Source organism: Boleophthalmus pectinirostris, unplaced genomic scaffold (genome assembly GCF_026225935.1).
Source record: "Boleophthalmus pectinirostris isolate CB_2022bp ecotype Guang Dong unplaced genomic scaffold, ASM2622593v1 HiC_scaffold_2, whole genome shotgun sequence".
Lineage (NCBI taxonomy): Eukaryota > Metazoa > Chordata > Actinopteri > Gobiiformes > Gobiidae > Boleophthalmus > Boleophthalmus pectinirostris.
The window spans coordinates 12,531,327-12,547,917 of record NW_026571152.1 but is presented as its reverse complement, the minus strand read 5'-3'; the positions used below and the strand labels follow the sequence as shown (position 1 = coordinate 12,547,917).

General features: G+C 40.9%; 1 protein-coding gene across 1 annotated transcript; it reads right to left on the bottom strand.

Annotated features, from left to right (window-relative positions):
* Position 1: 1 nt before the first annotated feature.
* On the bottom strand, positions 2-5,140 carry psma1 (proteasome 20S subunit alpha 1). The gene is made up of 10 exons (XM_020924936.2): positions 5,030-5,140; positions 2,962-3,006; positions 2,431-2,532; positions 2,223-2,326; positions 1,312-1,400; positions 1,134-1,204; positions 852-981; positions 493-572; positions 253-357; positions 2-172 (listed from the first exon to the last, which is right to left on the bottom strand). The coding sequence occupies exons 1-10, from the start codon at positions 5,030-5,032 to the stop codon at positions 110-112; spliced, it is 792 nt and encodes a 263-aa protein (XP_020780595.1). The 5' UTR covers positions 5,033-5,140; the 3' UTR covers positions 2-109.
* Between the last annotated feature and the right edge of the window lie 11,451 nt (positions 5,141-16,591).

The window sequence follows — 16,591 nt, the reverse complement described above, 5'->3', positions numbered from 1 at the left end:
GTCAAATCCTTTACTTTTATTGGTCTCATAGAAAAACAGACAGTGGCACATTTCAGCTCAAACAGTTAAAGTGTTAAATGTTGAATTTTATCCAAGTTTTATTTTAATTCTAATGTTCCATCGGTTCACCTGCAGCTTCCCCAGGAGCCGCCTCCTCTGCTGCCGCGGCAACCTGAAACAATAAAGAAAATATAAGACAGGGGCAGTGTCAGAGGAGCAGTATTGTACTTATTTGTATATTTGAGTTAAGACCATTCTCTGGGGTCTCTCCTCGAGTCCTTCTAAAAATGGAGCCACATCATCATCGTCGTAAATGGTGAACTCCAGGTCTTTGCCCACGATTCCAATGGACACGTTCTTAAAGAGACAACAGACCTTACAGCCACACTGATCTTACAGCAGTAGTCCTGTTCCATAATAACTGTAGTATTTGTAGTACTAATAGTATTCGTAGTAACAGTAGTAGTAGTCACAGTAGTAGTATAAATATACCTTGGTGGTGAGATCCTGTTCCGTGGGCAGAGTTTCTCTCAGAGCTCTGAGGCCGTGCTGCACCAAGTCATTCAGGTTACCTACAACATACATCACACACACAGCTCTCACCTTTTTGTTGAAAATCCAACACCTAAACAGGACCATGAATACTCACACCCTGGAAAATTAGTTGTTTAAATCCATTTTGTGTTTTTTCTTGTTTTCATACAAGTGACAGTGTTTGCTAATGTGTGCATTGTGTCGCCATGGTAACTACAGAAAATCTGGCCATATAGATACTAGACTGTATAGATAGAACCCCCTCCCCCTGCCCACCAGCATGATTGTGTCTGTGTGCTTGTGTGTTGTGCACGTACAGTCATTAAACTTGTCCATGGTCCTCTCCAAGTATGTGCGCGCGCTCTGGGAGCGTGCACCGATGGACATTGCTTTACAGTCAAAGTAATTCGCCGAAGGACAAGTTTGGAAGATGTGAGGGCCCATGTCCTACACAGAATAACACAAACGATATATAACACTGCATAAAATTATTCTACAATAAAGTGCACATGTGGTACACTGCAGTACTACAGTGTTGTATCACTGCAGCACTGTGACACTGTGTAGCCCTACAGCAAAAGTGCAGTACGTGAACTCACATCATATCCTGCGATGAGGAGACCCACTCCATACGGCCTCCTCCCGTAACGCTGCGTCGGGATTTGTGTCTCTGAGGCTTGGGTTAAAGGTCACACTGACAGAAGGGTACAAGTACTGCAGTAGTAGTGTTTGGTGGTGGTCTGTGGGAGTAGTACTATGGTAGTATAGAAAGGATACTGCTCCCAATGAGAGACACCAGTCTGGAGGTGGGCAGAGGTCGGTCAAACACAAACCTGGAGTCCAGACACTCCTGACGCATGAAGTTACTGAGGAGGAAAACACAAATACAATATTATAAACATAAAAAGGTCCTGAATAGACAAATGATGGTTTAGCATTAGAATGTATTATACAGGTATTATGACATATTGTGTTGCCGTAGCAGTTTGCGGTGGTTCAACATTAGTTTATAAAGTTAAGTGATGGCCTCACTTCCTTATTCATCAAACAAGAGACAGTTACCTTTCAAAAATCTAAGTTTAACCACAAACTGTATCAGATATGTAAATCATGTAGTAATAATCTATCATAATATAGGATTACCAGTCTGTATATCTAACTGTCAAACTGACGAGGCTCACTGCAGCAATTACAGAGAGAGGGGCGACAATTATTCAATGTAAAGTAAACTGGAAACAAAGTCGATGGAGCCTCAAATGCTCCCATGAACAATCCCTATTTGGAATGTGGCAGATATACACTCTATGGTTGTATTGTATATAGGTGCTGTTGTAAATTCCCCAGTAGCTTAGTTTAGTAACTATTCAGTTCAGGCATTCTTGGGCAGTTTAGAGGTCCTTGGTGGTACCATGTTAACGTTACTTCAAGCCTAACTGCTGTAGCTTCAGTTCATTACCTACCTATCTATATCTGCATTTTTGATAGAGATTCAAATGAAAGGGTAGATGATCAGACAGACAAACAGATACAAAGAAACAAGAAAGGACATTAAAGCTCCTCAAATCCATTCCAGTGTCCATCTTCACTCTCTGATCAGAGTACTGTTTTGGATGAAGTGTTCCAGCATACATCACACACAGTCTACAGTCCTAGCTATCTCCAATAGGTGTAGTAGTTTATATCATTACCATAGCAGCCTGGCGTCTGCAGTCAGTCCTGCGATGGAGATTCCCACGTGATTATCCACATGAAGAATCTTCTTCTGATGAGCTGCCAGCTCAGACTGAGCTCTCTGAGAAAGACAATTAATTAATATTAATATATTTTAATATTATTAAACATATGTAACACTAATAATACTATTGGGGACAGACAGGAGCACAGACAAGAGCAGACCTTGAGAGCCACCAGAACTGCATGGGTTTTGGACTTGAGTCCCACTGTGGCTGAGCCCTGCTTCACCGCCTCCATTGCATACTCGATCTGATGGATACGTCCCTGAAAATATGGAGAAATACCTTTATAAAATACATTTAAACTATACAATAAATTAGTGTATGCCATCTGATGGATATGGCCCTTAAGACAAATATTATAATAAAATATTATTACAATTATTACAAATAACATAAAATACAAATATAAGATGTGTATTTGTTTTATGAGCAGTGCAGTGCCCGCAGTTTGAACACACTAATGGCAGGGTTTTTAAGTGGATTTGTGAAAATGGTACTTCTGTTTGATCAGTCTATAGAATGATTAGTGCAACAAAAGGTACTGAAAAAAGCACCAAAAACACGTACTGTTAGTGCTGGTGCCTGAACATGATGAAGGATACCCAGTGCTATTGGGTTAATTATTATCAGCAGTTGTATTAGTAGTGGTAGGAGTAGCAGTAATGGTAGTAATAGTTATAATAGTACTGACCTGTGGGCTCCAGACGGTGACATCATTGTCGTACTGATTTCTGAACTGAAAAGAGAAACATCAAAGACATCAGTCACTTCAAATACAATGCAAAGGATTTGTAAAAACTATTACAAATACTAATCCTGTCATACGACTGTGGTGGGATTTTTAAAACTGCTCCTCACATAGTCCTGCATGCTCCTTTCACCCCAATCCTGTTGCACCATCTCCTGTCTCCCTGCTCCTATCACCTCTTGTCACTTCAGAGCTGCTGTGCTGTCTGTAGTACTTAGAGGTAGCAGTAATTGTAGTAGTACCGAGTAGCGATAGCAGTAACAGTATGAGTACTTAATCCTTGTGCAGTCTTTTCTGTTCTGCGCAGCACAGACTCAGGTGCGCTGTACCTGTCACTTGAGACCACTCATTATATATTCACAAGGGGCGGGTCTCAGAGCAGCTGATGGGATCAGGTGATTGACAGCTGTGGACTGAGCTTCAGGACCAAGGGAGGAGAGATTCTGAAATTTAAAGCTAATAAATAGGTTCTCCTCATAAAGTGACAGCAGACACACCTATGAGCCCATGTTTGTCCTTACCTCATTCAGACCTGTGGGACCACAGACTATTTAAACCTGTGTGTCTGTGTGTGGAACTCATGTCTGAAACACAACTGTTTTAATCCTAGTCTCAGAGATTTGGGTAAATGAGAATGTTTTCAATAGTAACCAACTAACTTTTTTTTCCATTGGCAAATGCTGATTGTTTAGAATCGAGAACAGCTGATGGATGCTAAGCTATGCTGATATTTTGGGCCGATTCTGATCATTTTCCCAAATAATATATGATTTTAAAAGACCATTAACATAAATATTGGCTATTCTTTTCACTGGTCTGCATAAATTATAATAATGAAAAATATAATCTCAATAAACAAACACGTTTTTAAGACTAAGCCACACTGGAGCAGTGTAATTTAATTTTATGCACTGGTAAAGTGTTGAAATAAAGCTTTCTGTACACGTTGATGAGCTCAAACCAGATATCAATTTGACTCTGTGAGAGAAATCACCTGTCTGTTTTATCCTCTGATGTGATTCTTTAAAGCCACAGTATGTATCTTTTGCCAAAATATAGACCAATGTAAAATCATGTTTTTATTGCACTGAAAAGGCTGCATCCTTACTGTGAGCAGGCTTTCATCTCCACAAACCTGAACTGGAGGAGGGCCTATTCAGCTGTACGGTTAAAACTTAAAACTTATCTAACTCCATGAAGAATGTTCTGAAGCAACTTTGTTTCCATGGAATCATGCAGGTACAGTGCCACCTCCAAAAAGTGACATATTGTAGCTTTAACTGAAACTCATTTAGATCATTCACAACCTCCTCCTCTGGGGTCTTACACAAATTCATAACGTTGTCATGTCCGATCTGGCAAAAACAAACTTTAAAGCACAAAGAAAATATGAGTTCAGATTCACGGGACAGTCTGGGCTCTGTGACACTGACAGCTTTGGTCATGTTCATCTGTTATTTTGAGTTCTGGAGAAATCTGTCAGAAATGTAATAAGGCATATGTAAACTCTTACACTAAATGACATCGACACTACAGTTTCGCCTTTTAAACGTGTTAAATGTAGTAAAATGTTTTAAACACGCGCAGTCTGTCTCACATGAAACCGAAAGTGAATCCAACTGTGTCATTCAGAAGTTTGCAGCGTTAACTTTAGCCTGTTAGCTCCTTCTGCTAAAAACATTCTCCTTTGTGTTGAACTTTCACGTTATTTCTGATCAAACTTCAGAATGAGCTCAGAATAACACATGTTCCTCGGGGTTTATTCCGTCTATAAATGTTATGAAACGTTAGATCTAGTAAAAGTTTGAGAGTCTAAAGGCTAGCTGGTTTTGCTTACTCACACTGTGCTAAAGCTAATGCTAACGGCACCAGACTGTCCCCGGGTCTCTCTGCTCTCTCTCCCCGTGTTTAGATCTGTTTCCCCGGGGCTTTGCTGTACCCGGGGACAGGGTTTATTCGTAGCACTAGTCATATTTTATGTTTGATTCCCAGTTTGTAGTAAAATTCTCACCATCTCTGCTCCGTGCGCTGTTCCTCCTCTGTAGCTCCGGTGCTCTGGATCGGCTGCTCTGGTCTGTTAAGCCGGTGTGATGAGCACGGAGCGTGGCTCTCGTCAGGCCGAACAGTCGATCCCAGAGGCAGAGGAGAGGAGGCATGATATGACAGCAGGGGGCGCCACAACTCCGTACATCTCTTTCTCTCAGTCTTCTGTCCATAGTTTATGTTTAATTCTGTTCATAACAAATCCAAACGGTCCCATAGATAGTTAAGGTTATGATGGCTCAAATAATTTTTATATATATATATATATATATATATATATATATATATATATATATATATATATATATATATATATATATATATATATATATATATAGGAGTTAAAATATCACTTTCTGCCAATAGGCTTATATAATTTCAAAACCAGTAATTTTGACAATGAGCAACAAAGTCAAATTTTTTTATGCTAATGTCCAGGTTGTTTTTAAACTCTACAGTTCAGTCAGCACTGGGCAGACTATTTTAAAATGGGCCTCATATTAACAACAGTCCATTTCATGTCCTTTAGTCACTTTAGTTTTTTGTTTAACAAGGATTTAAAATAAAAATGGTACATACTTCAGGGTGAATGAAAATGAGCAGAAAGAAGAATAAACTTGTAATATCTGCCCAGTTTTCACACAGTAGACCAGGAGTGTTCAATCTATTTCATGCATATGACACCAAAAATGAAATGCAGAGCCGATCAAGAGCCATAGACTGGTGGTCAAAACAATGAATAATTCAGGTTAGAATGAGCCCCCAAACCTTTATTCATGCTTAGATTCTCAATAGGACACACTAAATATGCAGTAACATGGGCCAATTTACCTGAGCCTGAAGTACAAGAAAAATAGATTTGAGTTCCACATTTGGTCCCCAGGCCATAGTTTAGACATGCCTGATCTAGACTGTTTCATTGGTTTACAAGTGTCAGTATCAACCATCAGAAATACAAACCAACGTTAAAGAAAAATTAAACTTAAACTAAAGGTAAAAAGTAGTTGTTAACATGAAAACTACAGCTTCATGACATCACAAGGTGGAACAGAGAATTTTGAGCTTTGGAGATGTAGACAGACTAATAATAAAAGATTATTCAAACATGTGTAAATGAAACAAAACACAATGAGATGATGAAGGATAGAAGGAAGCAGATGGAGGGATGATGAAAGAGAGGAAGATCAAGAGATGTTCAAGGAGCGCATAGAGATGAGGAGGAGGATGATGAGATGATGAGAATGGAGAGATGATGATGAAGGAGTGAAGGAGGATGGAGAGATTATGGAGAGGAGAAGGGTGGAGAGATGATGAAAGAGAAGAGAAGGATAAAGAGATGAAAGAGTGGAGGATGATGGCAAGATGATGAAGGAGATAAGGAGAAAGATTGAGGGATGATGAAGGAGTGGGGGAGGATGGAGATATGACAAAGAAGTGCAGGAGGATGGAGAGATGATGAGGAGGAGGATAGAGAGATGAAGGAGTGAAGGAGGATGGTGAGATAATGAAGGAGATAAGGAGAAGGATGGAGAGATGATAAAGGAAAGGAGGATGATAATGATGGAGAGATGAGGAGAGGAGAGGATCGGGTGGAGATGAGGAGAGGATGGAGAGATGATGAAGGAGAGGAGAAGACATGGCAAATGTGGCTTTTCTGATCCGTCAAGCACAAAACGCATCGATTCAAATGTTCCTCTGTTTCTGAAGCTCAGATCAATTGTTCAGCCAGTGATATTTGACTAACGTGACTAACCAGAAGAAAGGGGTAGAGAGAGGTAAGAGAGGGGAGGAGGAGAGAGGGAGAGAGAGAAAAGAAAGGAGCAGAAAGAGAGAAAGGAAAGGGTGAGGAAAGGAGAGGAGAGAAGAGGAGAGGAGGGGAGGAGTATGAGTAAGTGTTCCTGAGTCCCTGTAGTTCTGGCCTTTCCTGCTCTGAGTGACATCTGTACATCTGACCTGTAGTGGCCTCATTACAGGCCTTCACATTTCTCTTTCTTTTGCTGCCTTTTTGTTTTGTTTTGTTTTTTGCAACTTTGTAGTTAATAAAAATCAAGGTCATAGATGTTAGTGATGATATTATCTGTGGATTTCAGATAGTAGAATGTGATGATGCCATACTCCCAGATGAGGTCAGAGACAATTTTCAATACTGATTACAATGTACTTCATCATGACATATCCAAAAGGTCCTAAGACCCACGAACTCACTGTATTATGACACAAATCTGTATATGAACAATATTCATTTTGGTTTCCCCAATATGTGTTAAACATGACTGAATCGGTTAATGGTCACATTTTTATATAGCACTTTTCCACCTTTAAGGCACTCGAAGTGCTTTACAACAAGAAACCATTCACCCATTCATATACCAGTGTACGCAGACACTGGGGACGAGGGAGGTTAAGTGTCTTGCCCAAAGACACAATGACAGCATTCGTCTGTGGGAGCTGGAATGACACTATGGATCTGACCGCTCAACCAATGATGTTTTGAATCAGTGGACAAACGCTGTACCAACTGAGCTACTGTCGGATTATAGAATATTGTAATGTCATCTGAAACATAACAATAACTTTTATGCACTGAGTGAGGCAAAGTTTAATTATTGTTTAATTATATTTAGGGATACACCCATCCGATACTGGTATCCAATATAGGTATCCAATATTGACACAGATGCTGAGAAATATTGTTGGCTTGGATATAGGCTTCCAAATATTGGTTCAGCCAATGTCCTGGTTGGACATATACATCAATGTAAAAAGAAGATGCCTCTCTCTCCACCCCTGTTCCCCCAACCCCTCTCTCTCCACCCTGCCCCCCCTCTTGGCTCTCTCACTTCCGTCTCTCCCCCTCTATCCTCTCTCTCTCTTCACCCCACCTCTGCCTTTATCGCCACCTTTTTCCTTCTCTCGTTACCCCTCCTCCTCCTCCTCCCTTTCCACCCTCTCTTTAAACCCTTCCTCCTCCCTTCTCTCTCACACTCCTCTCTCTCCACCTCTCTCTTTCGTCTCTCTCCACTAGAGGCAAGAGTGGGTAATGATGTAGTCCTGATGTTTGTGTTTGTGCAGGTCTGAGAGTCCTCCACACTGATGAAGTCATTAGAATAAATAGGATAAATATGAGTCTGTGTCTGCTCCAGAGAGGATCATTCTGGGAAATGTGAGAATGAAACTACATCTACGGCTCTCCAAAATGGACAAACATCATCCCAGGACCCTCTATGTAATGATTTGAATACAACTACAAGTGTGTAGGAGGAACAAACATAACCCCAAATACTGCATCTGACTCTCCATGTAATAATCCAACAACATCTGTGGTTCTCCAAGATGGACAAATGTCATAATGATCAGAATGAAAATGCATGTATGGGTCCTCAGGAGGGACAAACATCAGCGTGATGATTGCTCTCCAGGTAATGAAGCTCTAAGTAGGTTGTCTGACACACAAAATGAAAATGAAAATATGAAAGGTATTGATGCGAGGGGTTGGGAGGGACAATCCTATGAGATCATTGGGATCTCCCACCCCTTTGTTCAAGACATTGTCAAAAGTTCTGTTTTGGCTCTTATGCAAAGTCCAACATCAGAAATCTTGGAGCATTTATGATGAGGCCATGTCACTTGACCATCACTCAAAGCAACTTCTAAAAATTGTTTCTTCTATCAGAGGAACATCTCTAAACTCAGATCCATAGTATCATAAGAACTAGAAATGATACTCCATGCTTTCCTCACGGTCAGACTCCTACAAGAGATAGCTGTCCCACCTGCAGTATGTTCAAAACTCCCCATTTATTTTGAAGAGGTTTCACTGGCTCCCTGTTTTAGTGGATGTTATATCCACTAAATTATTTTTCTGACCTTTCAGACTTTATGGGCAGACTCCTGTGTATCTTAGCTCAGCTCAAAACCTCATAGCAGGACTTGCTCATGGTCCCTCCACCAAGTTTTAAATCTGGAGGACACTCCAAGTTGTTGTCTCTTAACTCTATGACAAACTGCCTCTCTCCCTTCATTCTTTGGGCTTTGTGGATGCTTTTAATAAGTATCTAAAGACTTACCTCTTTGAACAAGCATTTCAACCTTATTAATATATTTACCGTATTTTTTCCTGCACAGTTTTGTTGACATTTTTACTTTGAAGTTTGCCTGGCAAGTCCAGACTGATGCCTCTTATAACTCTGTGTTTTCATACAGACTGATATTTGTCTGATCCCCACGCCCTCCGCCAAATCTCAAGCCCGGCCGTACACAATCATCCAGTCAGATTTGTTTATTTCAGTGATGCATGTTAAGCAAAGGACCTCATTCAAGTTTAGTGCTTCTACAGAAATCAGTCATGTTTTTCAGTCCCTTGGCGGACATCATGGAAGAGATTTGCGGTGACCAGACTTACATCTTCTTAAGGTATTTAAGTAGAGTGTATTCTGGATCCCAGGCAACTGTGAAGCATTTTGTGACTATATGTCTGTGAAAAGTGTGGTATAAATAAAGTTGATTTATTTACTTACAGTTTGTCCCATGCCAGAGACATCATCAGGGGCCCCTCACAGCCCCATCACTGTCTGTTCTCAGTAATGACCCCTGGGGAGAGATTTTGCAGCGTTCAGTGCAGAACTGTAAAGCAGTGTGTGCATTAATAGCCAGGACATAACATCCAGGATATTAATGCACACCACACTTTACTGTTTTGATTTTCTGTACTGACCTCATACATTTTATGAACTGCACTGATTTTTCAAGTGACTGCAATGCATTAAAGGTCCTACATTACACACTTGACTCTTGTGAGCTTTAAGTCATGTTATAATGTTGTTATCTCGTCAAAAACAGAGCCTGGAGTTGTGTTTTGTTTTATATACACGTGTTTAAGTAATTCTTATTATTAGTCTCCACAAAACCCAAAATGCTCTGAAGTGGTAGTTTTCAAGTTAACAGCTACATTTTATTTTTTGTTGAGGAGAGATTAGAAATTCGAGGACTAAAATCACCCAAATGATTCCAGTGAATGTGTATGGTGTTTAAAAATACAGTGCAGCACTTTCTGTATTAGCACATGACATCACAAAATGGAACAGAGTGTTTCTGTTTGAGAGAAGAACTCAAAAGAACCTAAATATGCAGGGTTTGTGTCTTAAACATGTGTGAATGAAACAGAACTTCAGGTTTGTTTGTGATGAGGAAACAACATTATAACATAGATCAGATAACAATGTGGGCCCTTTAATTTCTATTTTGATTCTGTTATCCGCATTGTATCTGTCTATCTGCTGTTTATGCACCTTGCACTTCTTGGCCAAGACAAATTTCCCCTTGTGGAACAATAAAGTTTATCTTATCTTATATCCAGGTTCCTCAATAGTTTTTATCCTGTGGCTGTCAGACTGACAGACCTTTATCAGATTTGTTAATCTTAAAAACAAAGCTCTTTATATATTATGGTCCTGATTGTTAATTCTGTGTGGAGCACAAGTACAAAAAAATGTAATTATGTGTTCAAATATATGAATGCAATAAAGTCTGTCCAAGTTTCTCAGTCTATAGTTTGGTTCATGTTAGGGTTAGGATCTGCTTTAAGTCTATCTTTTCCATCTGTCTCTCTAGAGACACGTGGAAATTTTGGGCCAGTTCACCAGAATAAGGCCAAAAAAAATCATGTACCTGTGTCCATCTGTGTCTGTCTTTACCCCAAACAAAGGCACAGAAGCACTAAGGCACTCCTTTGTCATATTCTCCTTAGTAAAATGTCCCACAGGTTTTCCATCAGCGCTTTTTAAAAAGTTTGAGTCCTGAGTCTGAGGGATGGAAAACTGAAAACAAGAACTGAACCCCCTCTCCCTCTCATGTCTCTATCTCTCTTTGGGTTCTTGGCCCATTTGTTGAATGGCCTGTTGCCCCCCCTTCCTCCTACTTTTGGCTTCTTGGCTCTCTCCTCCCCTTCCCCTCTTCTTGGCTCAGTTCTGTGCCCCTCTCTTTTTCCCCCTCTCTCTCTCCTATGTCCCTCTCTCTCTTCTTCTTCTTCTTGGCTCAGTATTTTCTTCCTCTCCCCCTCTCTTTTCCTCCCTCTCTCTTTTCCCCTCTCCCTCTCTCCTCTTTTCTCTTGGCTGAGTTGTGGCTGATGCAGCAGACTGTGGGACACTGACGTCATGAGGCTCTGCACGAAACCATCACCATCACTCTAATATGTACAGGAATTTAACCCGCAACCTCTAATACAGGAATACAACCCGCAACCGCTAATACAGCAATACAACCAACAACTTTGAATACAAAAATGCAACCAGCAGACTCTGATACAGGAATCCTCCTCCAAGGTTAGGGTTAGGATCTGGTAGCCTGGTTTAGGTTAGGGCCTGGTTTAGATTAGGGTGAGGGTTTGGTTTAGGTAAGGCTTGGGATCTGGTTAAGGTTAGGGCTAGGATCTGGTTGAGGTTAGAGTTAGGGTCTGGTTTAGGTTAGAGTTAGGGTGTGGTTTAGTTTTAGGTTAAGGTCTGGTTTAGGTTAAGGTCTGGTTTAGGTAAGGGTTAGGGTCTGGTGTAGGTTAAAGTTAAGGCTTGGTTAAGTTAGAATTAGGGTCTGGTTTAGGTTAGAGTTAGGGTTTGGTTTAGATTAGGGTTAGGGTTTGGTTTTGGTTAGAGTTAGGGTCTGGATTAGGTCAGGGTTAGGGTTTGATTTTGGTTAGAGTTAGGGTCTGGTTTAGGTAAGGGTCTGGTTTAGGTTTAGGTTTAGGTTAGGGTCTGGTTTAGGTTAGAGTTAGGGTCTGGTTCAGGTTAGAGTCTGGTTTACGTTACAGTTATGGTCTGGTTTAGGTTAGGGTCTTGTTTAGGGTTAAGGTTAGGATCTGGTTTAGGTTAGGGCTAGAGTCTGCTTAGGGTTTGAGTTAGGGTCTCATTTAGGTTAGAGTTAGGGTCTGGTTTATGTTAGAGTTAGGGTCTGGTTGAAATTTAGGTTAGGGTCTGGTTTAGATTAAGGTCTGGTTTAGGTTAGAGTTACGGTCTGGTTTAGGTTAGGGTCTGATTTAGGTTAGAGTTAGGGTCTGGTTTAAGTTAGGGTCTGGTTTAGGTTAGGGTTAGGGATTGGTTTAGGTTAGAGTTAGGGTCTGGTTGAGATTTAGGTTAGGGTCTGGTTTAGAGTAAGGTCTGTTTTAGGTTAGGGTCTGTTTTAGGTTAGAGTTAGGGTATGGTTTAGGTTAGGGTTAGAGTTTGGTTTAGGTTAGAGTTAGGGTCTGGTTTAGGTCAGGGTTAGGGTCTGTTTTAGGTTAGGGTTTGGTTTAGGTTAGGGCTAGGATCTGGTTGAGGTTAGAGTTAGGGTTTGGCTTAGGTTAGACTCAGGGTTTGGTTCAGATTAGGGTCTGGTTAAGGTTTGAGTTAGGGTCTGGTTTAGGTTAGAGTTAGGGTTTGGTTTTGGTTAGGGTTAGAGTCTGGTTTAGGTTAGGGTCTGGTTTAGGTTAGAGTTAGGGTCTGGTTCAGATTAGGGTCTGGTTTAGGTTAGGGTTAGGGTCTGGTTCAGATTAGGGTCTGGTTAGAGTTAGAGTTAGAGTTAGGGTCTGGTTTAGGTTAGGGTTAGGGTCTGGTTTAGGTTAGGGTCTGGTTAGAGTTAGGGTTTGGTTTAAGTTAGGGTTTGAGGTCAGGTTTACCATCAGGGTTTTGGCAGAACTTGTAAAATCCAGCATTTCATGACAGTTTGCAATAGAGAAGATTCAGGGCTCACAATGTTCCAGAACAATCCTTTAGTTTTTGATAAAACCTTACCACCCTCCTTTTGTGCCCTGGTGCATTGTGGGAGGTGAGTTTGATCTGATCCGACACTTGTTGAATGTCGCTCGATTTGATCCAGAGAAAATCATGAATCATTCAAAAGTTCAGATGCAGTGTTATTTCAGTTAAAGAGATGTCAGAGCAGACGGGGACAGACAGGGACAGACAGGGACTGACAGGAGCAGGATCCGCACCTATCTACAGGAGGGGCTGACAACATGCAGCATTTTTGATGACGTAATGGCAGCTCCAATTGGGCACTGCAGTTTTCTAGCATAAGTCAGCTAATTAATTACTTTAATGAAGTTGTTTTAGTTCAATATTGTGATTTAGAATGTGCAAATTATAACATAATGATCCATGAGTGTCATAGATTACAACTATAATGCAGACACAAGCACAATAGCAGTGTGCTTGTGTCTTATGCATTGTGAACATCGTAATTATTCATCACAATGAGTTTTGAAGCACTTTTCACAACTGTCAGGGACCAGTGCGCAGTTTTGCAGTCACAATAAACAACTGGTATGCTAACAGTGCACTCTCAAACCATAAAATACTATATAATTAGACCCAGACAGTGCACAGTTGACATATTTTGACCTCAAGAGTATAGTGACACACTAATTCAGCTTTTTTGGTTCAGATGCTGATACTGATACTGTGACTTTAAATATGTGCTGACACCTGTTATTAACCGATGCCATTGTAAAGATGGAAATTGGCGCTTATTTCCTTAAATAGAGGCCACTTTACTTCTATTTGGTATTAACTGCTAACACATAAGTTCCTTTTCAGAGCACTATCACAACACAATCGGCCTTTTGCTAATGAAACTATTGCATGTCTCATCAGGTTTGAACCATAAAGAGGTTCAAATAGGGTCCAGGAGAGATCGATACAAAACTCAGACATGCAAGGATGATATGGAAACCTTTTCAAGCTTGTTTTTTGATGAGGGAACAACATTATAACATGGTAGAAATCTCCAAGACATTTTCTTTAAAACACAGATATTAAGCTTTATTACAGACATTAAACTTATTGCACAAGAGATCGTGTTGCATTATGTAACTGTTATTTATCCTTCACATCACCACTGAACTGCTTTGTATGAATAAAAGTTCAAACATTATGAGACGCTCAAAATCAGCCAGTAAATGGTCTTTTTACATCCAATTAAAGGTCCAACCAGGATATCGACTGAATCAATATCATGGAATCAAGAGTATCTGCACCAATATTCTATACCATAATTGGTATCAGTGCACATCAAAAGTTGCTTATACAATATATCTGTACTTAAGCAACACTGTAGACTGTATAAAGAAGTGGACTATTCAAGTGTGACGTCACTCCTAGTGTCTGGCTCCAACCAAATGAAACTCATGAGGCTAACTTTTAAATTTGGAGATGGTTCCATATTAGGATTATGAATTTATGTACATACAAAATAGCAAAATAAAAACACCAGAATCATGTAAAGCAGGTTAATACAAACATTTTAAGTCCAAAATGACAAGGCTCACTGCAGAGAGAAGCGAAAATTTTCCAATGTAATGTCGAAGTTGGAAATATCTCTCTCCTCTTTCTCTCCTCCTTCCTCCCTCCTCTCTCCCTCTTCTACTCCTCCTTCCTCCCTCTACCTCTCTCTCCCCCCTCACTCTGTCTCTCTCTCTCTGCTGCTCCCTCCCACTTTCCCCCCCTACTCTCTCTCTCTCTCTCTTCTCTCCTCCTTCCTCCATCTCTTTCTCAGATCAGAGCTGAGTCAGGATTTTGCTCTGGACCGAACTCTGTGACATCATCAGAGTGCAGTCCTGGTCCTGGCCTGGTTCTGGTCTGGTTCTAATCCTGGTCCTAGTCTGGTCCTGGTCTGATCCTGGTCTGGACCTGGTCTGGTCCTAGTCTGATCTCTAGTCTCTGGTTCTGGACTCTGGTCTCTGGTCTCTAGTCTGGTCCTCATCTGGTCCTGATCTGGTCATATTCTGGTCCATGTCCAGGTCTAAAGAGGTCTATAAATACCCTGGCTCTGGCTCTGCTCCAGCTGTGACTCTGCACTGAGAGACTCCTCACAGACATCACAACTGCTGTTTAGTCTTTGGAAATTAAAGGGCCCATATTACAGTATTTTCAGATCTATGTTATAATTGTTGTTGTTTCTTCATCACAAACAGACTTGGAGTTGTGTTTTGTTTCATTCACACATGTTTAACACACAAAACCTGCACATTTAGTCTTTGTTCTTCACTGAAACAGAAAACACTCTGTCCCACCTTGTGATGTCATGTGATAATACATGAAGTGCTCCACTTTGCCAATCTCTTCTGAACAAAACCTAAAATGTAGCTGTTAATTTGAAAATTACCACTTCATGACATCACAAGGTGGAACAGAGCATTTTGAAGTTTGGTGATGTAGCCCAATAATAAAGAGTTACTCAAATGTACATGCACAAAACATAATTCCAGGTATGTTTTTGAGCAGTAAACAACATTTTGTTTTGACCATTTACACTCATGTTTAAAGCATTGTGCAGTAAAATGAGAAGATTAATGATGTAAAATATTTTAAGTCATAATATCTTTGTCATAGGAGACTGGCTCATGTCTCGTTATGGTGTGTCTCTCGTTAGCGTCTGGATGAAATGACTCAGACACATTGATCCTCTCTGGGACTCTCTGGATGCTTGTTATCCTGTAGTGTCTGACTGAAGCCATGAGGGGCGCTGTGAACAGGAGGGGCTCTGCAGGCTCCCAGGGGACATTGTGGCCTTCCTGAGCTCTTTGATAAACTCTTCCTGGACTTGAGAGTAGGAGGGTGTGGCAGAGAATTGGAGTGAAAGGAGCCAAATTGTACCCATGCTCACTTCCTGTTAGTAGAACAACGTGGTTAGTGGGTTTCCTATGTCACTTTCTATATACAGTCAATAGTGTAGCCTCTTGTGTTTGCTCAAAGCCCCGGGATTTCAAAATAGCCGCCCATTCAAGTCAATGGGCCAAACTCAATGGCACATGACTCCAGATTAGCCTAGCGCGGTACTTCCAATGGCTGTGGGCTGATTGAGCATGCGCAGTAGTGCTCTTTTCTCCCATGGGCACACGCAAATTCACAAGAGCTCAACACATGGAGGAGCTAGAGAGGAGCCGGAGCTGACGATTATAAAGCATTTTTGAACTGAGGGATTTTGAGCTGAGAAAAAGTTTATGATATAAAAATAGATTAAAATTGCCACAAAATTTGACATTTTTGAAAGTTGTAGGTGCCCTGTCAGTCGAGCAGTTTGTGATTACATTGCGCTCTATGAGAAAAAATGTGTCTCAGCCAGGATTTTTTTCACTGTAGTACCAGAGAGTGACCACTATGTCAGCTGGAGGCAGCTACAAGCAGCAATACCTTATCCAGTTATTTTAATAGATCCATGGTTTTCTCTGCTTCACTCAGACACAGAGGGTTGGTGCTGGGACAGGCCTGGTTATGGAACGGGTGTGGGGCGGGGCTAGGTGCAGCAGGTGTAGCCGCTCCTGTTTACAGACATTGAGTGTCTTGGGTCACTTTTGACCTAAGTCACATTCATCAGGTCAGTGACAGTGTCCACACAGGACAATACCACCGTCCTAATCCTCATTAAGACACAAAGAGCTGTCGCCATGGTGATAAAAACAATATTAACAGAATCAGAGATGGAAAAACAAACATGACATTGCCAAAGATACATCTGTGTAAACTGTAACATGAGCCGGGTCAAATACACGCGTGTTCTGTAAATC